Consider the following 24,818-nt stretch of genomic DNA (forward strand, 5'->3'; position numbering starts at 1 on the left):
ATTAATCATGTCTGTTATTTGAGGTGTAAAAAATTCAGGGCAAATTACCTACCATATTCCAGTACAGACAGAGGTTCACAGGTAATACTAATCCTGTGCAAATTGACATCACTTTAATTTAGGGTGGTGTGTTTTTTAAAGGTCTGCATGGCTTCTTCTGATTGCAAAAAAGAAGAAGCTGTGTAGGACATTGCCAACTAGGTTTTGACTAATTTAGTTTATAAATAGTGCTTTGCTTTCAGTTAATTCCAGCTTATGTCCAAAAAACATACTATGTGTATATGCACTCTACTGTCCAAACTTATGTGTGCACACTGTTGCTCTCTTACACACAGAGCTTCTGCTTTCCTTTACAAGTGTCTGATCTTATGTTGGTATTATTTAGCAGTACATTTCATACATAACACAATTTGGATTTAAAATCTGTCATTAAACATTCAGTGATTAAGCTACAACAGCTATGCGAGGAGAGCCGTTGTTGGTGTGTAACAATCCAAAAATGAATAGAGTATAAAGTAATATCCAAAGCAGCAGCTACATAAAAACTGTTTAAATGATAGGGGAGGTTCATTTTTAAAACAAGATGTCTTGCTTCACCATAGATAAAATAGGAGCGATGCTCATCTTTCTTCTTCTTCTGCTTTGCCTGATCTTCTGCAGATACGCGCAGTCGACTTATGCAAAAACTACTACTACTACATATCAAAAAAATGTGTAAAAAGAGAAAGAGAAAAAAAATTAGCACGTCATAACTAGGAAACTCTGGTTAACAGTATGTAAATGACACATGAAGACAACATCACCTGCAGAACACAATGTGCACAACATTTCATTTTTTGTATGAACTTTAAAAATAAAAATTCACTGTGTGTTTTCATTGCTGCAGCCATGTGGCACTTTAATGTTCTCCGTCAGAAATGTCTGTAAATTCAGGTACATTACTGACTACACTTAACCCATACAAATTCACCATGCAAAACACTGAAGTCAGGGGGTAATTCTAATCCCATGTGAATAGTTTTCAAAAAAGAAAAGAGATTGTAGAGCAAGAAGCCAGGCAAAAAGCAAGCATCTAATGGCAGAGTGCACATCCTTGCAGATATTAATCGTTATACTGTGACATAACATTAGGTTATAAGACTGTCTGTGTCATAGTAGTCTCATAAATAGCAGCTTTACCTAATGTAGAATCTAGTCTACCCCAGGTTCTATCTCTGGTGTTGTCTCTTTTTTTGTCGATCTTCAGGTTCACTTTATGAGTCTGAACCCATACAAACTATCTGGACCAGCATGAATTAAATTATTCTCTGCAATGTAGCCATCTAGCCACAGACTATGGATGTCATTACAGCTGTTGAATTTGGATACAAACTCCACATGCAAACAGTTTGCAAAGAACAGTCTGTAGACACCTCCAGAGTCATTTGTGCAAAATCCAGTAATAAACAGTTCTTTGTCAGCTGAAATAGTTCTTTGGCTTCTCACAGCATCTTTGCTGGCTTCACTACTCTCTGTTTGTCAACTAATGCATGTTGTCTATGAGGAGGTAACAGTACTATGTGTTTTACCACAGTGTGGCTGCACTCAGAGGCCTTTGACATGCGCTAAAGTGCAACCATTCTAATTCTTAAATAATGTTGCTTTAAGTCATGCTACTGTGGTGTATTTTACTGACAGTCAAGTGTTTAAGTTTTTACTCTTGGGATTGCTATTGACAGTTTAACAGTAGAGGAGTTTTTCTTTATGTTAGATTATTTTGTTAAAACATTGGCTATTGGTAAAAAAAATGCTCCCTGGATAGAGGGGGAAAGGTCTCCTAGAAGAACATGAACAAAAAAGATATAGAGATGGATAACAGAGTTCAACACTATGATGATAAATTTTGTCTTTGTTTTAGTGATACATGTGGGTCAACATATTCACCATATTAACAAAAGAGTGAAGAGCACACTGGTGAACAGAAAACATAATGAAGCAACTTCATCACACGCAGAGATCACACTGGTCACCTGCTGGTAACTTAAACACGTACTCTATCTACCTGCTGCGCTCACACATGAGTCTATCTAACTTCCCATACATTTTCTGCAAACTTTCAGGAGTTTTGTGTAAGTGTGAAAGCATTTTATGTTGTTTGGACTCGATAATCTTTGCAGCATTCTATGAATGTATGTAAACTACATTAAAAACTGATTTTTACAAACTGCATTTACCTTGTAAGCCTGAAACAATCTCCACCACGTCTTCATACACCATCAGAGTAGCAGCTCTTTCTGGTAGTAGGTCCAGGCTGAGAGAGGAAAACACTACAACAGAAGCACACAAAAGTGTACAAATGCATTAGCTGATAATGAATGCACAATTAGATGAGAAACAAACCGCAGTCTACCTGGACACTTTACTGATCACCATCAGACATAACAAGTCATTAAACCATCTTCATTCATTTTTAATAGTGCTGCTTTCATCCTGTCTGCTGTGCAGGACACAAGTCTGACCCAGCTAACTGCACTCCTTTCCTCTTCCTTCCTTCCTTTCACTCCTCCATTGTTCAGAGCTGGTAAGCGTGATAATCCAATTGGCCGCCGTTTGGTTGGCTCACAATACCACCCCACCCCACAGTCCACACATAGACACTCACAGTGTACTCCAGCCTCCTGGGAGGTATTTTGTGTATTTGTGTTAGTGAAAGGGAAGCTTAAGCAGCCCCCTCGCCGGGTTTTGGCATATATTGTAATAAATTAGTAATGGAGCACTCCACTCATTAACTCACACACCTGGCACACACTTTTACACACACACACACACACACACACATACACACACCATTTTGATGTTACACTGACATACACACTCAGCTGGCAGCAGGCAGCAGGCAAGGAGATCAATAAACTGAAAACCAACACTGTAAATCTAAATGAGGCTTTTTGAAAAGTAATACGACTCCTGAATTCCTCCTGAAATCTCTCTCAGACACGTACCAGGTAATCTGGAGGGAGTCCAGGGCACAGAGTTTGGCACATATCCCTGTTTGGTTGCAGTGACGACCAATGGCATCCCAAGGCGATAGGGGAAGTGCAGGTAGGCGTTGCCATCAGCCGATGAGGTTTCCGTGGCTACCGCCGTTTGGTTGGCAAAGAGCTGTATGGTGGCTCCTCCCATGGGCTGCTGGGTGCTGGCATCGCTCAGGTGAACCTTCAGAGTCACCTCTGTGGACAAAGCAGAGAGCTTACTGAGCAAGGTGCTAGTCTGAGACTGCAGGAAATGTCACTGCAAAAAGGAGAGATTTATAGGCATGAAACACAGTGGTGTTATAATTAAAGCTGTCTAAAATACTATCATCTATTTAAATGGGTTTGGATTTGGTGCTGGACACTATGCCACCAATCCACAGACACAGATTTCCACATCACAGCCAATCACAAAGAAACAACAGTCTGACTGTTTCCTGGACTCTTTCCAGCAGCCCTTCCTCTCTAAAACAACAGACTATTTCCTGCTCTCAAAGAAGCCCTGGATGAGAGGGAAAAACAACTGAATATAAACACCTTGGCTAATGAAGAGGAGGAATAAAAACATTTAAACAGACTGCCTGTTGACTGATAAAAGGGCAGAAACTGAAGCAGCAGATAAACAATGACTGCACAAGATGAGGTGGAAAGCACATAAAACCTTGGTTGCATGCGGTGTCACGCTAACTTTAATTTTGAGGCATATTTGAGAGTGCAAAAAGCCTGGTGAAGTCAACAACTATGTTATAAATAGAACTACATTTGTCACTATACCAGACTTTGAATTTAGATACGATACTAGTCAAAGTCAAACAATACTGATACCTGTTTTGATACCACACCAACGGAAATGATCTCCTGCACACCCAAAAATGCTTACATTATTTTTATTTCAACCTGCACTTCAGAAAGTTTCACTAAAGAGTAAACACATTTAACACGACATACTTTGGCATACATACTCAATTCTCAGTGCAGCAAATGCTCCTATTTAGGAAATTTATTGAAATATTTTGAATAATCAAACCTCAGCGTGTGTGATTGTTAATCAGGAATTAAGGGAAGTATTGAACAGATATAAGGAAACGTTTGAAAAGAATAATCTTTTTGATGTCAATGACTGTTTTCAGGAAAGAAAATCTGTATAATCTTAAGTCAAACAAACAATCTGTTTGTTTGACTTCCTGATGAAGGCTTGATGCCGAAATGCATTGAAGTGTGTTTTTAAGGTCTACACATGACCATGCAGTGAAAATTAAAAGCATTTTAATGCTTAAAGAGAGTGCCTTGCCTTCTCTTCTTGTTTGTTATCAACTTTATGAGGCCCTTTTCCAAAGAGCACCTCAAACAAACTTTTTATTGAGTCCAATAGTTTTCTGCATTTTTTTTTTAATTCTTCTTTTGTTTTTGATTTTTATTTATGAAGAAGTGAAGTAGTTTCCATTCTGAAACAGGGTTGGGATGGACTATGATTTACTAGCCTCCACGGGCCCCTCATTCTGTTGGGCCCCAGAAAACCCCTTTTTCCCCCCTTATGGGCAGCCCTGCTGGGACCCACACATGTAAAACCTACTGTATCCAATTACAAGACAGATTTCAGTGCTTCATTTTGGCACCTTGCATCCCATCATTCCAAAGGAAAGGCTCGAAATACATCATGTGAAGAAGTTACACCTATTACCTTTACATGTAAGTTCTATTGGCATCTTATTTCTGAATCATCCATGATAGCTTTTTTGGTCTCTTTTATTTTTCAAAATAAGCTGGACAGGCTTTCAAACATGTTTTTCATACTTGTAGATATTGTTCCGGTCTTATACTGGTGTTTTATTTAAAGAGAAAATAAGAACATTTCATGACTTTCGTAATGCTTTGCTATACAAAGGACCCCATTATCATTAGTCTCTGGGGACACCCCCAGAGAAATTCCATTAAAGGTGCAGTAGGTAACTTTTTGGCAAACATCCAAGGGGAGAGATTTTGAAACATCAACTCAGCCCCTCCCAACCTGATTCTCTCTCAGTTCACTAAGAGGGGTATGGCTGCAGCCCAGTGACCTCTTGGATACGGACCTCACCCGTCCAGACCCCTTGCCTCCGACCAATTTGCATAATGCCATCTCAGCGCATACATGGGCATTCACAACAGCAAGTCTACTGGGTCAGAAATGATCTGGGATGATATTTTGTGTAGGTGAATAAACAGGCTGTTTTTAAAGGGATAACTTAAGACTTTCCCCGAGTTTTTAACTCATTAAAGTGTTTAGGTTTCGGTCTGTTTGTGCTACATATAGCCTTGGCATCTTAGCTAAACTTTAGCTCTGCCGTCTCAGGCGAGATTTACGTGCTGCCTTTGTCCTTTATCGCCTTTCTGCAAAGACAAAAACCAGAATTGGGCCATATTTCTGTATGATAAAGAATAAAAACAACCCTATAAGCTTTTCATGTTGGGAAAGATGTTTTCACTCCTCTGCTGACCTGCTTTGGCATGACAATGTGATAATTCAGGGGAAAAGGTAACTTGTGTGAATGCTTGTGTATGCTGGCTGCTTGTGTAGTGATTAGCTCTAAATTAATCAAAGCCGCACTTAGTCAAAACTGGACATTTTTTTATTAAAACAAGCAAAGACAGCAACACTAAAAGCTTTCTGTAACAGAAAGGGTGTTTTTGCTCTTCTGCCAAACCGCTTCAGCATGAGCGTGTTATAATTAAGGGGGAAAGTAGCGGTGTGAATCTCTCCTTCTCAAAACAATTTGATTCGAATCTCGATTCAGACTACAATTCGATCCACTGACGATTCATTAAAAGACAGAACAATTTGGTCCGATCCGATCCGATCCAGTACAATCTGATTATAGAATCAAAATAACTTTTTCTTTAACAAAAATGAGCAAAAAAAGGGGAAAACAAGATCATTTCATAATAATCTAATTTTATTTGATCTTATTTATAAGAGACTAAATGCCAGGCCTCCTGTGCTTACATTCTGAAATTATGTTTAAGAAAGTTTTCATCACACCCAGGTGTCTTACTTTGACATTAAATTGGAAGATAAATATTCAAATGAGTTTTTACTGTTACATGTCCATCCTTCTGTACTTGTAACTTCCTTAGCATTATTAATCCCAATAACAGAACAAACTAAATATCACATTTTCCCAAGAAGCACAAATTAAAACAAATTTAAAGTCACAAGGAGATTTGATAGACAGAGCTCTGTGTGTCTGCTAGTACAGGAGAACAAGAGGTTAAAATAATATTGAAAACAGTCAAATTAAAACAGCTTTCTATACATTTTTTTCCTTTCATAATTCCTCTTAATGTGAGTCTTCAGTCTACATTTGGCAAAAACATGGTTATTTCATTTCTCTGTGTATCTGACCGTTCTTGATTGTTTTCATTCTTGAATTGATTCACTGCAGAACAGCTGATCTCCAGCTCAGTGAAGTCCTCTCTGTTTAATATCCTATCAGTGGGCTCAGATGTATTGATTATGTCACCAAATCAATCACTCCTAACAACACGCTACAGTTGTAAACCCTGTGAATAAATGGGCTATTGTGATAACTGAAGACTTCTCCGAGTTTTAACTCGGAAAAGTGTTTATATTCGGGTCTGTTTGTGCTGCTAAACTTTAGCTCTGCCGTCTCAACAGGTGAGATTTATGAGCTGCCATAGTTCTTAGTCGTAGTTCTTGCCGTAGCTTTTCTCCAAAGCGTATAGATGGGCAGACATTTTGAAAGTTATCCTTCCTTCATATAAAGTCCACATGACTTTTTCCTGAGGTGCAGAACTGTAACTGAAAGACGTATAGGCGACGACCGGTGAAACACATCCAACTACCTAGCGAGCACCTACAGCAAACAGAACTCTCGTTTAAAGGTAAAAGATCACCACAGGTTGTGCGAGATTACAGACGCCAGAGCATGGCGGAACGGGCTATGAAAACAATCAGCAATCAATAAACCAATCTCCAACGTTAAAACCGGTCCAAGGACCGGTTTGTGCCGTATTTTTATGGGTCTAGGGCTCCGCGGACTGATGCACTTGGACCACTGACATCAAGATCAGTTAACCAATCCATATTGGATTATCTTTACACCACTAGGGGAAAGGGTTACGTGTTGTGTGCATGTATTTACGGCCTGCTAGCCGTTAGCTTGGCCTTTCTTCATCATAGTTAGCGTTGAGAGCAACACGGAAAGCTTTCTGTGACAGAAAACAATGTTGTCGTTCTTCTGCTGCCCCGCTTTGACTTGACTATATGATAGTTACGGGGAAAGAGTTAGTTGTTGTATACAAATACAGAGCAGAGAGCAACACTGAAAGCTTTCCGTCACAGAAAAATGTTCTTGCTCTACACCCAGTCTGTTTCGGCATGACTTTCCGATAATGGCAGTGAGGAATAAATAGAAAAAGAAAGAAAATGTTACTTTAAAAGGATATATCATGCTATCTTAATGTCTTTGTTGATTATATTTGGTATATGAGCTACCTAAATCAACAAAAATAAAACAGAGTTATAGAATAAATGTAGCAGACTGGAAAGTGCCAAATCTGTTTCTGTGGGAGTTTGGGTGGCAAGAAATGGAAATACTCATTTAAGGCACAACCTTAAAAACCTTCATGGGTAGATGAACTTTTGTTATTGTCCACCACTGCCAAACAGAGAAGCTCATTTTCCTTCAACCACAAACAAAGAAAAACAAACAAAAGTTAATTCCAGCTTTCTATGCCAAAGGTATGATAGAAAACAAACTTGGTACTAAAACACTGTAATTTAACATCCACACAAACCCAAGCTCTCCCTCCGTCTGTGCACTCATGACAACATAAACTCTGTTTGATCACTGGCTGCTTGCTGACCCACAGTGACCTTCCAATTAAGGCTGAAAAGGTTTCACCCTCACTCGCCCTGGACCTAAACATATCCACCTCCCCCCATACTCACTCAAAATTTTGTTGTAACTCTTTCTTGTAACCCCACCCACCGTGACACATACATTTATACCCCTGGCTAGACGGATCCCCCTCCTCCCACTCAGGACCCTGCGCTAGACAAGGAACCGCTCTGACAATCTGGTAAGAGTTCAGCCCAAGTGCAGTCTCCACCTCAAAAAAAAAAAAAAAAAAAAAGAAACAGCTCTGCACCAAATGATCCCTCTGCAAAGGGTGGAAGTTAAGTGTCGCTTTTAACGTGGCAAGGTTTGGCAGAGAAACATGTCAATCTTTAACCACCAAACATATCATTACCCAGAGAGGTCGGGTGTGAAGATCTGCTCCGTGGCTGCTTTCTGACCCTTCACTTCATTCCTTCTTGTTATTACATTTGCACGGCAGAGGATCGGGAGAAAAAGGGCTGGATTTCCCCTTGACAGAAACTTCCCATCGTATTAAGATTTTGTGTATGTGCGTTGACCTCACTTCCCGTCCCACTCCCACTGATATGCTGTTAGGGGGCACCAGCTGTGCTCACTTTAAAAAGAAGTCCCATGGGAGACCCCTGACTGACAAATGCAACAGTCCCCGCCCATTCCTCATCCAATAAATCAGCTCTGTAGTGACATCACTGTTAAACAAGCTGGGAGTCTCCTCTTTGCTCCACCACACAGGAGAAAAAGATCCTGAAGAATGGCAGAAAACTGAGTCTGTAGCTCAAACAATAACTGCTCTTCACTCCTAATCATTGTGTATTGAGTCCCATATGGAGGAGAAAAGCATCAAAGAGCTACCAACGCTGCGATCGCAGACCAATTATCCCAGGCAGCAGCAGCCAAAGCAGCAGGGTGGTTGTGTGTTTCGGTAGAAAGACATGGGCCCAAGAGGAGCACACTCATCTGTGAGCTTGTTTTTAGCCCACCACAGCTTGAATAAATCCATGTTTGGGGTCTTTACCAGAAGTTAGAGGAAGGCAGAGCTTTTCTACACCATTAGTGTGGTGTGATAAACTGGAAAAGCCTAGTATGACGAGCCCTCGCTGGGTGTGAAGGGGGGGTTGGTGTTCTTCCAGACAGAGGGGGAAACAGATGCTTTCTGTATACGAGGCAGAGAGGAAAGTTTGCTTAGAAGCAACTTTCTGTAATAAGAAGAGTTGCAACAGCATTTGCTGCTTAACTTTTAGCATTGTACTACAAAGATGGGAGTGACAAAAAAGCTAAGACAGACAAATTGCACTAACGGACCGCTTTTCTTGCACATTTTAAATTCCTTCATAAAAATAAAAGTCCTAGTAGAAAATGAGGTAGGTCTTGAATAAGTTGATAAACAAATACAATGGACTGCAAAGGAACCATGCAAGGCTAATAAACCATGATGCACATGAAGCATGGGACATCTCTCAAGCTTCTACACCAGTGGTTCCCAAACTTTTCACAGCATGTACCCCTTCAGACATTTGACCTCCAGCCATGTACCCCCTACTCTCACGCACTTATAGCAGCTAGAAAAAGAAATGTGTTTGTAGGCCTGCCGCCACCCCCACCTCCCACATTTAGCACACACAACATACAAATAAAATCTCTTAAAGTGAATCATTTCTCACAGAATAGATTTATTTACCAGCATTTTCAGTGAGCAACACCAGTTCACTTTTGAAAAAAGAAATTTACATTACTAGAAAATATTCAGTAATGAACTTGAAACTGTTGAGTCCTGAGCACCTAGTATGCAATGGACTGGATCAGACCCAGGAAAGCACACCAGGTTCCAATTAAAGCACAGCTCCCATATCAAGCAGCTGACACTCAACATTCCCGGCTTCCTGAGCACATCAGCATTAGACACAAGGTCCTGCCAACGATACCCAAAAACACGCCGAAGACTAATATCGATACCAATATATACACAACTTGTTATTGAAATCACAAAGTCTTTAGGTTACGAGAATCGACCTTTTATTGAAATCAGTTCTCCTAATTAAACATCAGGTTTGCATGCTGGTGCCCAGAGACAATTAAGAGACAAACAAGGTGCTTAAAATAACAATAAACTCACATTCTTCTCAGAGGACTTAGAGGTGCTGACCCTCATCCAGACCACTTCACACACAACAACAAACTGCCCTAAAGCCTGTTAGAGGCCCCAGCAGAAGAAGCCAACAGAACCACATCATCTGCAGAAAGCATAGATGAAAGTATGACTTTGTGTTGAGACACAACTCTCACTTTGGTCATACAGGGACCTGATGGCTCACTGCAGCAGCCCCGGGACCCCATATTCCCACAGTTTCCACCACATAACCCCCACTATGACATGATCATAAGCCTTCTCCAAGTCCACAAAACAAAAGTAGGCTGGATGAGCAAACTCCTATGCTCCCTCAAGAAGTCAACTATCAGCCAGAGTCTCCTTTCCAGCACCCTAGAGTAAACTTTCCTTGGGAGGCTGAGTAGTGTGATACACTGATAATTAACACATATCCTCTGGTCCCTTTTCTTAAGAATGGGAACCACCACCCCAGTGTACTACTCCACACTGAAGAGATGTGTCAGCCATGACAGCCCAACAACATCCAAAGCCTTCAGCATCTGAAGGCGACTCTCATCTACACCTTGCGCCTTGCCATTGGGGAGCTTTTCACCACACAAAAATTAAACCTTCAAAATGAGCCTGACTCGAGATGATCCCCCCTGCCACCACAACTACCCAAGTATAGCATCGTTCTATGGGAAACACTGTATCCCATCCATTTTGGTCACATTAAGGAGACGAGTTATGCAGAGTAAGGGGCTCAGCACCGTCTCTTTGTCTGTTCAAGTATGGTGACTGCCAATGATGGGCTTAAAAATTATACTTTATACTAACGGTTGATGTGACGTGACTTTTTATTTACCAAAAAGGCGACAGTTAAAGAAAATTAGTGCGGCACAACCTTTTTCCCCCACCATATTAAGACCATGAGCACATGAGTGTGAGGAACAAGAAATCATGTGACAAGAGCATGAGAGCTCTTGTCACAGAGTTTAGAAAGGTGAAACACTGAAGAGTTGTTCACATTACGTTTCAAATGCTATCATACCTGTGCAGCAAAAAAGCAAGGCACTTAAAAGTTCAAGCAGATGAAAAAATGCAAAAATACCTCGTGATATAAATCCATGTCATGGCAGACTGTATTCTGTGTTTCTGTAATAACTTGCTCAACCTCAGCAAAAGGAAGCACAAGGACTGAAGCTACTTGTTTGTTGTTGGGATGAATAAAAACATCTGATTTTCAGTGTGGTGATCTTGAAATAGGGATCTTGTTATGGAACACAGAGATAAAGCATGAATCACAAGGGAAAACATGGCACAGCGTGTCACAACATGTGGAGCCACATGGTGAGAAGCGAATCAAAGCAAAATGCTTCAAAAATAAAAACAGAACACCACACTGCTTTATATCAGTTGAACTTTTCCACAATGGGGACTGGTTAAGTATGCACAGTCAAATAATCAGCCACAGTCTAAAGTACCAAACAAACAAAAGGTACCAAATTAACTGGTCCATACCGTCTCTCTTTTACACACCGTCCTGTTGGGGTTTGAAGCGTACCTATACTACAATAAAGAGTGGAACAAGACTCACTGCAGTCTGTTGATTGGTTGAAATAATCTTCACTTCCTGTGTACCAGCAGTAATAATGAACCAAGCAGAAAAGTGCCATGTTTTTGCAACAAGCTTAACAGCTTTGAAAAGTCGTGCTTTTAAAGTAAACAGCGATGCACAACTTGGCAAATAAACCTTTTGGGGTGCTATTTAAATAGAAATAACAACTCGATTCAAGACATCAAGTTATGAGCCGTAATGATGGATCATTCTTTTAATGTGAATAACAGATTTCCTTTAATTCCATTTTTGGTTGTCTAGACATAGCAAAGCCAGAACTGTACCAAATGAAGACCTGTTTGGGAGCCAAAGACTGACCCCTCTTACTAAACGGAGCCAAATGATCCAGATGTCTTAAAACTGAGCAAAGCATGGCAGATATTGGCTGTGGAAATGCAAGTGGGATCAAGGTTTACTCTACCAAATCATGTGAAACTGTATTGAATCCCCCTGGAACACTTGGTGGTCCCCCATAAAGCTCTGCCATTAAAACTAAGGACTTTCAACAGACCATCAGCTGGGACTCTATCCTCATCCAGATTAGATAGGGACGGTTAATCCTGTTAACTCAGCAGGGAATATGGCAATAAGATTACATCACCACATCTCCACTCTCCTGCTGATAAACTGAGGGATTTATTTCCTTTAATATAAAAAGAGTAAATATTGCAGGTTACAAGCTGCATCTGGATCTTTTTGGCCTGAAAGTCTGTCAATGCTTTCCTTGATACCAAACCTTCTCATTCTGAACAAGGAGAACTATGGGAATTATTCAACTAACCACACACAAACAATAGTATAAAACATAGCTGTATAGTGCCTTGCATAGTTTTCTCTCCATATGTTGTACTGTACAGGTGAAACTTGGGTTGCATGTGATGGATAAACATGAAATAGTTTACACTTTTTAAGTTGGATATGTTAGATGGTGAAAAGGTTTCAGTGATTTGTTGTGTAATTCCTAAAAAGGATCAAGTGCAACAAATTACATTAGTGTTGTTTTATGCATGACACAGATCCTCATTTTTGACTGCTCTGCAGTTGTTTATCAAGCAGAAAAGAGCCCAATGAAGTCTACTGAAATCCAGGTTGTAACATGATTACCTCCGCCAAGGAGGTTATGTGATCGGCAGGGTTTGTTAGTTAGTTTGTTTGCAACATAATTTAAAAAGTTATGGACAGAGTTTGATGAAAATTTCAGGAAATGTCAGAAATGGCATAAGGAAGAACTGACTAGATTTTGGGAGTGATCTGGATCACCATCTGGATCCAGGAATTTTTTAAAGGATTCTTTACTATTGGGAGATAGGGCTAATGGAGGTCTGCACTCTCCGAGTGCTTTTTTAGTTGATATTAAACTGTCTAAAATGGTTAGATGCTAATGTGGAGCATCAAAGGGATAAACTTAGTGAAGAGTAACCTGTGACATTAAAATCTAATATGAGGGTTGTGAATAATGTGAATATAAAACAATTATGGTCTTATTTTTTGTCTTTGACATTTGTAAACTTAAACGCATTAATACAGGTAATGTATCTAGAAATATTAAAATATTTTTTGTAATGCAAGGGTTGTCCAGGGTGGCATGGGCCCCACCTGAAACCCCACAAGTCTGTCTGGTCTGTTGAATATGTTTCTGAGAATGTAGTTTGAATGTTCTTTGTAGTTTATCGCTGGGAGGGCATGTGCAATTTTGTTGTATTTCCAGGTTTCTATCTATCACATCACCCAGATCCTGCACCTAAATCCTCAATTAACGATGAGAGCAGTGTCGGCACAGGCTGCTAGAATCTTTCATTGAATTCCAATGCAATACTTTGGGAGAGCTAAAAAAAAAAAAGTTTTAAAAAGTAGATACAAGCCATATAAAATTGTAATTAATCGGAGTTTGAATTCTTAAATGACTGACAGTGGGGCTGAACAATTTGCAAAAATGCTCTAATTGCTATTTTTTCCCCAAATATTGTGATGTAATATACGGTTATTCTTGGGTTAATCTTGTATATTTTTCAACAAATTCAAGCAACAAATAATTCCATAAATAAGACCGTGTGTATTGAATACGATGAAATTATTTCCGAAGCAATTACTCCATAGTAGCATGAATCTGAATATGGGGGTGCAACAAGGTTTAAGCTATAAAGGAGGCAGCTGGGGTGGGGGAGGTGAGGCTGGCTACCAGCTGATTACAGCTGGGGTATGACTTTTGTGAAGTAACGCTAGGCTTCATCAGTTTTAGATAGAGTGAGCTAACTATTTTTGCTCGTATTGCAAATGCGATGTCATTCACTTTGTTTAAGGGTATTATCATTTTTATGTCACTCATTTTGATGAAGAAAAACATGCATTAAACACAAAAAGGAGGATTTTTGAAAACCATTATAAAAAATTGTCACTTGAATTTTTGCATAATGTGCATAAAATCTCTGCCACTACAAATATTGATTGATTAAAATGGTATTTTGACACATTTCAAGTTAAAGAAATATTGTAACTTCTGCGATTAGAAAATTGTAGCAGGCCATATTGTGATTTAATCTAATTTGCAATTCATTTCCCAGCCTTAATTGACAGCAATTAGTCCCCTTCAGACATTAGTTATCATATGTAGGGATGTACTATGATTTTTTGGCAAGCATTTAACATATTTCTAATTCATTCAGCATTCCCTATGAGTTTATTATGTAGTGGAAATTGGTAATAAAGACAGGAGTACTACAGCTGGTACTATATACATCCTCCCCATAATGGGCAGCTGTTAACAATCCCAGCAGGTACTCATGATAAAGATCAAGTTTTGCTAGCTGGTGACAGCATGATTTGACTGGTCGTCTACTTCCATGCAGCCCTGGTCCAGCTCCAGAGAATGTTTGTCTGCTTGAGATGCAATGCCATGCCTATTATGGGCAGCAGAAATGTGAGTGAGATCTATATCTGCTGGGAGATTGTCTGTCTGGCTCCACTCATCCCTGTTGTCTGCTGGACGGACCAGGAGAAGTCCTCAGTATCGACCTGAACACATACACACACATACGCACACTCTTCCCCTTCTCCCTCTGGGACCAGCAAAGGTCAATCTGAGGCAAAGTGAATACCAGAGAAAGAGAGCAAGGCAGAAAAAGGAGAGCAGAGAGAGACTAACACAGACTTCAAAGCTCCACAAGTTTTTGATTTATCAGAGCAATTACTCTTTGTTCTCTACCAGAGCCTGTTTGTAATTTATCCAATTTACATGATGCAGAAAATGCCCAAAAGAAGAGCACATCGGCATTTTCTTCACCCTGATTAACAGCATCAGTTACTGTTTGTTTACATTCATACCTCTGCTGTAGAGAGAGCGCTGGTTGTAGGCCAGGCTAAAATGTAAGCTAACAGACTGTGAAGTGTGTCTCTACATGACAGGTAACAGTAATGGATAAAACAGATGTGGCTTGCTGTAGTAGTGAATCTGAAAAGCAAGCTTTGAAGTCAGTGACTGAATAAGATTAGAAACATTACTGTGAGTCAGACTGGATTTACAGCTTTACGTCTGTGCTGTAGTGACGGGATACTCCAATACAATAAAGGGAGACAGTTTATTCTGTTGTATTTGTTACTGTGACCCTTCACATTTTCTATTGTACATTTCATTTCATAGTTTAACCGGTCTGGTGATCTCTTTGATTATCATTATTTTCTACATGAATACATTGGTCTGCAAAATCTGTTCAAATATAGCAAAACCACTTAAAGATAGTTTCAGTTACAAACTGCTACAAAGATAAAAAAACTTTAATCCAGGGAAGTCTGGGATTTTTGCCTAAGAAATCTTTCAACAAATAATCATTATTCATGCCAAATCATTTTGTAAGTCATGATGTCAAGTCAAGTTGCATGGAAATCAATGATTAGAAAATTAAAAATTTCAGCAGCTAATTTTAGCTCTGTCTTTAACAGCTCATGGAATCAATTTTAAATATGGATCAATCACTCAACCTTTCTTTGTATGGTGCCAAATCATAACTGAAGTTATCACAAGACACTTTCCAAAGAGGGCAGGTCTAGATCGTCCTGTCTGAACTGGCCTATTATAATAAAGACCAGCCCCAATCATCGTGAGCTCAGCACTACCAGTATTTAGCACCGCTACAGTGGCAAGAAAAACCCTCTCTCTAACAAGCATGAATCCTAAGCAGAATCAGCCTCATGATGCCCTCTGCTGAAGCAGGGCTGGGGTTAGAAAGGGGTAAGAAAACGCAGGAAAAGCAGAGGGACAAGAGAAACAACAAAACAACAAATAAAAGAAATATTTAAGGCAGCTGTGGCCATAAACGTATCTCCTATTTTGTAGGATATGGCTATAACGTGCATGAAGGCATGATAATATCTAAATGGCATCAGTGTCTGCTAGGGGTGGGAGAAAAAAAAGATACAGCATAGTACTGCGATATTTTGTCTGATGATATATCGTATTGTCTCATCCACCAAGTATTGATTTTTTTCAAATACACTGCTAACATGAACTGAAGTCTATGATAATGGAAAATTAAAATCAATTGCTTGGACAATTGTTTGTCTAGTGAGGTCAGCAGTAGAAAGTTAGTATAAACATGGCAGCACCACGGGAACAACATTAGGAATGCAAGCAGGGCCAAATGAGATGGACATGACACATGAGGTTTGCAATAAGTGCTACATGGAAATAAAATACCGCAGAAATACGACAAACATGAGAGCAAGACAAATGTTAAATCAGCTAAACAGTTGAAAAAAGGCATAGATCGCAATATATCACAATATACAGTTTTGTAATACTCACTTTATTGCAAAATGTTTAAAATTACAATAATATCAACTTGTGACCCAAGTATCGTGATAATATCTGATCGTGGGGCCACTAGTGATTCCCACCCCTAGTATCTGCAAGGATTGCACAATAATAATGTCATGATATTATAAGTGGGAAATATTAGCTAAAGAAAGCAATAATTGATACATCTGCTCTAAATTTTTGCCATTTATACAAAATAAATTTACTGTTTTAAGCTGAACAAACATACCCATATAAGCTGAAGTTTTACTCTTTGTTCATCCTCATTCCTTAAACTTTAAAGTGTCTTCTACAACTAAAGTTTGTTTTTTTTTGTTCATCTTTTAACCTATAGTGTTTTAAGGACTGAAAGTTTATGCCCAAACTGCATTAATATACAGCACATTCAGAAAGCATTCAAACCCCTTCAGTTTTTTATTTTCAGTTTATGTTGCAGCCTGATGCTACCGTCAAAAAATGTATTCCCATTAATCTGCACTCAGTACCCCTTCAGAGAGAAAGAGAGAAAACAGAATTTTAGTTTCATAAATTAACTAAAAACAAAAAAGAAATATTACACTGACATAAGTATTCAGACCCTTTGCAGAAACATCTGGAATTTAGCTCTGGTTCCTCCCATTTCTCTTGATCATTGCTGAGATGTTTGGACACCTTGACTGGAGTCCACCTGAGGTAAATTAAGTTGATTGGACATGATTTGGAAAGGCACATACCTCTCTAAAGAAGGCCTCACAATGCAAATCAGAGCAAAAACCAAGCCACAAGGTTAAAGGAACTGCCCTCAGAGCTCAGAGACAGGATTGTTGCAAGGCACAGATCTGACAAAGGCGACAAAAAATGCTGCTGCTGCATCTAACTTTGATTTTTTTTAACGTTTCTGTCCTTCTCCTGATGAGAACACAGTAAGGCCCTACAGATAAACCAACTTGGGAAACATGTCCTCTATCGTCTTAATTGCACGACTAATATTTGTGCAATTAGACAGTGTGCAGGCTGAAATGTTTGGAAACCGACAGTTAAATTACCCCATACTGGGAGTCTATACAATCTCCAAGTTAAATTTTATCATGGCTATCATCAGCCCTACAAAAGTCATCAAGTAGTGTGCACAACATACTAGGCTACCTCATAAATAACTGCTGATCCAACACAAAGAATGACTCCATATTTTTATTTATCAGCTAATAAAGGGCACCTGACCAAGATGTCAACTCCCCTTCGACACAAAGTTAACGACGCAAAAATGGACAAATCCCAGCAGCTGGACTCTCCTGCTGCATTATGTGGACAACGAGAGGACATAATTTCAGACACTGAAACAACAAAATAATCCAACAGGAATTTCCCTACATGTGTTTTAAAGAAAGTTTGATTAAAACGTTATCCTTTGGCATTAAAAGAAGCCAAACCAAGCGTATCAGAGAAGTTTTCGTGCTCTTTTTCTGTCACAGGCTAACTCGCTAACGCTAGCTAACTTTCGGTCACATCAGCATCCGCGCAGGCTAGCGGCAACATTAGCCACAAGGATAGCCACCAACTAGCCTCTTCTTTCTGAACAAAGCAAGCAGATAAAAGTCTTTTAAGTTGTTTTACCTTGCGTTGCTGTGTCCTCTGGTAGTGTTTTCGCGACTGCTTTAGAGAAAAGGTATCCCAAAAGGCAGAGAACAATCGCTGAGGTTCCTCTCCCTTCTCCAGTCCGCATCATTGCAGATGTTTGTATCCACGGTTAAATAAAAACGAAATAAAGGTCAATGTTTGTCTTCGTTTAACTCACTGAGTGCCCACATCAGAGCACACAAGCTTTACTTCGCAACAGAGGCGACGCTCCATGTTTAGCAGCATCAGCACTCCTGGTTTTTGCCTCTGAAGCCGTGGTTCCTCCGTCCTGTTGTGCATCCCCAGCCCCTTTTACCGCTCCGTTGGTTTTTTCATCGATAGCCCAGGGTCAGGGAGGAAGACGGCCCCACTCTCTGAGCCACATGCCCCAGAACAGCACCAACAGACGGCTTCTTACACGCGCAACACCGCTAACTTTTGTGGAGCTCCAGCGACACCTACTGGACAAGTAATGGAAAGTTTCTCAATACTTTCCAAGATTCAGTTTTCATTGCCTTTTTTTTCTAAATTATTTAACATATACAGTAGAACTATATACGACTTAAATAGGGTTAAATAAATAAAGACAACACAGTCGTTTGATTGCACGTAAAGGCCAATTTTGAAGCTGAAATAAAGATTACCCATTTGTTGCACCCTTTTTGATTTCTGTGTATTTTGCAGTGCTCTTTTAGTTTACATTTGGTACACCTGGGTATGTAGTTGCTCTGTCATTTTCATTGCCATCTTTGCAGTGAAGAGAAAAATGACACATAAACTAATTTACAGTACAGAAAGTATTCAGACCCCTTTACTTTTTCAATTTTGTCATGTTGCAGCCTGATGCTAGAGTCGTTTAATTTTCAGCCTCATTAATCTACACTCACTAGTTTTTGCAAACTCCAAGCAGACATCCATGTGTTTTGCACTAACCTCAGGTTCCCATCTAGCAGCTCTGTCGTAAAGCCCAGATTGGTGGAGGGCTGCGGTGATGGTTGTCCTTAAACTTTGTCTCATCTCCATATCTCTGGATCTCTGGAGCTCGGTCTAAATGATTGTCCTGTTTTTGGTCACCTCTCTTACTAAGGCCCTTCTCCCCAGTTGTTCAGTGTGGTAATGTGATCAGCTCTTGGAAGAGTCCTGGGGTGCCAAATGTCTCCCATTTGAGAATTATGGAGGCCCCGGTGCTCTTGGTAACCTTCAGTTCTGCAGAACTTCCTTCTTTTTTTGCAGCTTTTCCTAGAGCTGTGCCTTGTAAAGATCCTGTCGCTGAGCTCTGCAGGCAGCTCAGTTGACCTCATGGCATGGTTTTTATTCTAGTATGCATTGCCAGCTGTGAGGCCTTTGGGGTGTGCCTTTCCAAATCATGTCCAATCAGTTTAAGGTGGTGGACTCCAGTAAAGGTGTCGATCTCAGCAATGATCAAGAGAAATCTGAGGAACCTGAGCTAAATTTCAAGTATTGTTGCAAAGAATCTGAATATTTATGTCAATGTGATTTTTCAGTTTTTTATTCTGCCATTTGCAGATTTCTAAAATTCTATTATCAATTTGTTATGATGGGTTATTGAGTGTAGATTGATGAGAGTGACATTTTATTTCTGTAGCATCAGGCTGCAACATAAAATTGAAAAAAAGTGAGGGGTTCCAAATACTTTCTGAATGCACTGAATACCCTCCATAAAAATCATAAAAACACTGACAACTATGATCAAAAGGTACGTTTACCTTGACAAAAATATGATTATATAATACAGCCAAGCCAACAACATGTCTCTTTAACTTTTAATTGCTGGTGTCCATAGACGGGGCACATTATTAGTGCAGAAATTTAGATGGGCAATGCTCTGACAAAAGTAAAGTTATTTGGTTCAATCAAAGTTTAAATCCTTAAAAACTAAGAAGTTAAATGCATCAGTATGGTTAGTGAAAGTGTAACTGGAAATCTAAAAGTTAATAAAATAATGTTTATCATTTATCTCAGGGGTTCCCAAACTTTTCAACCAGTGACTCCTAAAATACAGTGCCAGAGACCAGGGATCCCCACCATCCCTGGAAGGGGTTAAAGCATACAATGTTTCACATTTTAAGGAGTTGTACACATTATTTTTATTTAAACACAAGTCTTACTCAAATGCTTTGATTTGATATTTGAACTCCTATTAAGGATATTTTTAACAACAATTTAAAAATATGCCACTTTGAGATGTTTTATGGAAAGCATCCCATGACGAGATGACTAAGAGATTTCTGAGTGGATGAATTGGAGGAGCTGATGAAGGGATGTTGGATGGCATAGAGGAGCTTGACCTGGACATTGATGAGATGTAATGGAGGTGGCTGGGGTGGAGGAGTGTTGCAGCGGTCACACTGAAACGACCGACTACGGAGGAGAGACAACAGATTTTAAAATACGACGTAGCAGGATGATTGGATTGAGAGAGGTCATGGCTGAATGGGATTGGCTTAGAGCTTAAGTGAGTAGACGCCTACGCCAGCTGATCAACAGAGCAGGAAACAGAGTGGGAAAGGGGGGGGGGAATGTGAGTGAGTGATTACTAATGACTGAAAGGATGAATGGAAATGAAACGGTCTTCCTGTTTGAATTTACGCTAAGCTTCAACACAAAAATCACTGCACTAGTTATGGTCCTTAATCTCATTACAGTTAATGTATTCATGCTGACAGCCCAAAGTCCGGATTAGTCAAGAGTCCAAAACCTGCCTACATTTACAGAACTTTACTGACTCCTGGAGCCAAACATGGGATATTTCTTAGGGAGCAATGAAATCTGGAATCTGCAAGAGAAATCAAGGTATATAATCTTTTTTGTGTTTGCTGATTGTAGGAGTCTATTTTTCCTTCGTGCTCACATTTGTTAGGGATTTCCCAATACCAACCTTACTTGTAGGTTTACTGGGCAATCAATATCAGTTCCTAAGTTGTTATAGATCCTGTACCCTGTATAATTTCACAACATGATAGCATGTTAGCCTCGCATTGTTTAAGCAAACAGGGGAAGTTGGGGCAGTTTGGTGATATTTCAACAAAAATGAGGATGTTAAAGTAGAGCAGAGAAGTCAAATTAAACTTTCCAAATCATTTTTGCAAATATTTTTACTCTATATAGATGATTACTGACATTTACATGCTTAAACTTGGTCTGAAAAAGTGGTGTTGATGTATAGGTATACTAGGTTATCTTGTTTCTTCACTTTAAATAAAGGTTTATTTTGGGGGCTTTTATGGCTTTACTTAATAAGGCAGTGGATAGAGTCAGAAACTGGGGAGAGACATGTGCAGGAAAGGAAACCCAGCCAAGATTTGAACACAGGTTGTCCTCTTTTTAAGTAGCCTTTTTGATCATAACAGTCTTTACTGTCCATTTTTATCTAGTGAGACACAAATGTACTGCAAATAAATGAACCAATCAACACAATGTACTGGAAAAGGGGTCCTGAGGTGCAAGGGTCCCCTCAGGCTCCATGGAGTAAGCACCACAGCTTTGAGTAATAGTACAGCCTTCAACGTAGACCAAACATCCTTCTTTTTCCTTTTCTCTTATATTTCTGGGAGCTTCTTGCCATTTAGCACTGCTCATGACAAACAACCTTCTGTTCCGTTTTTTTAGAATAAACTTCCTCATCGGTCCACTGCCGCTGAGTTGTGAGTTTATCATTCATGCAAAACTAGTTTGTCTGCTGTGTTCCAGTACACATTTACGTAAGGGAGGAGGGGTTTTATCAGCTAAAGGTTGGTTTCGATTCATAGTGACAGTGCTTCTACAGCTTAGTGATACAACAATGCAGTCTTCTAGGATTCATATGCATTACTAACTTTAGCAACATTGTCTTGGGTGTGAGGCTGTCTGAAAGGTACAGTACTTTCTTTTTGCTCACGCTGAGACGATAATGTACTGCAGAGGAACTTTCCTTATTTTGATGCTGAACATCTTCTGTGTCTTTTCAAAAAGTAAGTTTTAAAAGTTCAGTTTGTTAGCAGACATATCATGTAGCTGTACTTTAATTCTTGCCTTTCTTTCTGTTTCATTGTTTTTAGTTCCCCATGAAGTAGTCTATCTTATAGGCTGTGCCGAGAACAACACAACAGAAGTTCAGTATGAGTTTGATGACGAGGAGATCTTGTACATGGACTTCAAAAAAAATGAGATTGTCTACTCTGTGCCTCCGTCTCTTTTGCAAAACCCAAGTGAAATAGTAAGTGGCATCCATATTTTAAAAGATGCCTTGAAAGGAAAAATAGCATGTGTTGCAGCTCTCGCTTTCCTCAAAATTGAGGAAAAAAATCCACCAGAGGAAAAAGGTGAGTGAATGTGAAAGTTATCAGAACAGTGGAGTGTTTTATTGAACACTGAAGAGGGGTTTTAACTGTCTTTCACCTCTTTAAAGACATCCCGGTGAGCATGCTCTACCCTGCAAATGAAGTAGAGCTTGGAGTTGCAAACAACCTCACCTGCTTTGTGAACCACTTCTACCCTCCTGAAATCAAAGTCAGCTGGACTAAAAATGGCCATCAGGTGTCAGAGGGGGTGTTGCTCAGTCGATATTACCCCAATAAAGATTTGACCTTCCACCAGTTCTCGTACCTGAAATTCACTCCAGCGGAGGGGGATATCTACAGCTGCACTGTGGAGCACTTAGCTCTGGACCAGCCTCAAACCAGGATCTGGGGTGATTAATCCATCAATCTGACTCTTTAAGATAAAAAGATGTACTGTTGTCCTTGTAATAATGATGTATTTGTGTCTGTTTGCCTCCACAGAAGTGGACATCAGTCATCCCAGCATTTGGCCCACAGTTTTCTGTGGAGTGGCCATGTCTCTGGGCTCACTGGGGGTGGCAGGTGGATTAATTCTCATGGTTAAAGGACATCTTGGACCAAATTAAGTTCTCTATTTTGAAAAGGATTTTACACATTCACTGATGCTTCTCATGATTTATGTGAGAAATTTTTAGTTTCTTTGTGAATAAAGTCAAGGACATTATTGACAACATCACACCTCCTGCCTGCATTTTTGACACAGGAAGAGACATTTTTAGTTATTTTAGTAATCTGAGCCTTTGTCTGTGCCCTTTGTATCTGAAATTTTATCCCAGATGAAATCAGCTACATGCAGTCTTGATGTTAGTCCCATCAAATTTCTCAAAGAGGTTTTTTACATGGTTGGACCCAGTATTTTATCTATCATTAATAGTTCTTTAACAGAAGGTGTATTTCCCTCTGTTTTTAAACACACTGTGGTCCAACCTCTTTTAAAGAAACCTAACCTTGACCCCTCTGATTTTAATCATTTTAATTCAATTTCAAAGTTTCCTTTTTCATCTGAAATTCCAGAGAAGGTGGTTTCTTCACAGATTTTATCTTTTATGTCTCAGAACAACCTCTTTGAGAAATTCCAGTCTGGTTTTAGAGCGGGTCACAGCACTGAGACGGCCCTCCTCGAGGTGACCAGTGATTTACTGTTAGCAGCAGATAGAGGAGGAGGGAGTCATTTTGTTTTGTTTTTTTTTACAGTTGATTACAGATTTTTGAGTGTCTTAAAAACTGTGCATCAGGAACACTGCACTCAGCTGATTTTATTCCTATCTTTTAGAGCGAACCTTTACAGTCAGCACAGGTAGCCACTCCTCCTCTAACTCTACTCTTACTTATGGTGTACCCCAAGATTCAGTTTTAGGTCTGATTTTGTTTTCTATTTATATGCTGCCCCTTGGCCAAAAAAATTCAGAATCACAAGGTCTCCTTTCACTGCTATGCAGATGACGCACAGATATACTTTCTCCTGAGACCTGAGGACCCTAGAAGCCTAGCTGCTGTCATAGACTGTCTAAGTGCTGAATGGCACAGAATTTTCTTCAATGCAATAACTCAAAATCAGAAATAAATCTCCCACATCATACAGTCTAGTCTTAGTACCCTCTCAGAAAACATCAGACCCACGGCCAGAAATCTAGTAGTATTTGATTCTGACCTCATCTTCACATCTCATATCAATAAAGTTGTCCAGTCCTGCTTTTTCCATATTCGAAACATCACAAAATAAACCAGTACTCACCTGGTCAGACCGTGAAAGAATGATCCATGCCCTCATCTTCTCCAGACTCAGTCACTAACTCTTTCATTTCTGGTCCTTAGGTCTTTTTATGTAGTTTGGTTCCTGTGTTGCCTGGATTGGTCTAGGCTGTTCTAAGTTTTTAATCTTGGTCTTTATTTTCATTCTCTAATTTATATATCTGGGTTTTTCTGATGCCTTTCTAACTTGAGATTTCTTTTTTTTTTAAATGTGACTACTGGGATGATTATGATGTTGGAGTTACAATGCTGAGTGAATTTTTCATGGGTTCTTCTGTTGTTGGGATTTTGTCTTTCTTGTTGTGTTCTTATGCTTGTGTTATGATGTTTTGTCTTAATTGTGATTCTGTTTATTGTCAAAGCACTTTGTAAACCTGAGACATGAGTACAAGATTGATATTTTGTGCAAGAGAGACCTCACTGCAGGAGATAAAAAGGGCAGAAAAAATAAACATAATTCATTAAAATAAGCAAAGTTCTAGTCTTTGTGAATTCTTTTAGTTTTCCCCAGATGTAACTCAAGTCAAACACGCCTGAGTTAATTTCTGTTCTGATTACACTCATGATTAGAGGTGGATTTTTGGCAGATTTCAGCAGACTATAGACCACATGTAAATATGTAATTAAAATGATACAATGCCGTTCTCATTAGCTTTCTTTTACATTTGGACTTTTGTCTTTGATAAAAATGTACACGATCTACAACAGGCCAAACCCCTTTCAGA

General features: G+C 39.5%; 2 protein-coding genes across 2 annotated transcripts in view; one reads left to right on the forward strand and one right to left on the reverse strand.

The window, feature by feature from the left end:
• Positions 1-18,379, reverse strand: part of fam171a1 (family with sequence similarity 171 member A1) — a 37,016-nt gene extending 18,637 nt beyond the window's left edge. The window contains exons 1-3 of the mRNA XM_041793896.1: positions 17,999-18,379; positions 2,982-3,209; positions 2,214-2,306 (exon numbers count right to left, since the gene is read on the reverse strand). Of these exons, the coding sequence (XP_041649830.1) occupies positions 2,214-2,306; positions 2,982-3,209; positions 17,999-18,110 (433 nt within the window). The 5' untranslated portion in view covers positions 18,111-18,379. The remainder of the gene's footprint in view (positions 1-2,213; positions 2,307-2,981; positions 3,210-17,998) is intronic.
• A 3,404-nt stretch (positions 18,380-21,783) lies between these two features.
• LOC121514328 (H-2 class II histocompatibility antigen, A-U alpha chain-like) lies at positions 21,784-24,559 on the forward strand. The gene is made up of 4 exons (XM_041794502.1): positions 21,784-21,972; positions 22,060-22,323; positions 22,410-22,691; positions 22,783-24,559. Exons 1-4 carry the CDS (start codon positions 21,912-21,914, stop codon positions 22,905-22,907), a joined length of 732 nt encoding a protein of 243 aa, XP_041650436.1. The 5' UTR covers positions 21,784-21,911; the 3' UTR covers positions 22,908-24,559.
• The last annotated feature ends 259 nt before the right edge of the window (positions 24,560-24,818 follow it).

Source organism: Cheilinus undulatus, linkage group 8 (assembly GCF_018320785.1).
Source record: "Cheilinus undulatus linkage group 8, ASM1832078v1, whole genome shotgun sequence".
Taxonomy (NCBI): Eukaryota; Metazoa; Chordata; class Actinopteri; order Labriformes; family Labridae; genus Cheilinus; species Cheilinus undulatus.

What these genes read in the sequence shown, in the direction of transcription:
- LOC121514328 (XM_041794502.1), top strand. Translation starts at nt 21,912, where the DNA reads ATGTACTGCAGAGGAACTTTCCTTATTTTGATGCTGAACATCTTCTGT. An exon ending in AAATCCACCAGAGGAAAAAG is followed by an intron (nt 22,324 to 22,409) that starts GTGAGTGAATGT and finishes ACCTCTTTAAAG; the next exon opens with ACATCCCGGTGAGCATGCTC. An exon ending in GCCTCAAACCAGGATCTGGG is followed by an intron (nt 22,692 to 22,782) that starts GTGATTAATCCA and finishes TTGCCTCCACAG; the next exon opens with AAGTGGACATCAGTCATCCC.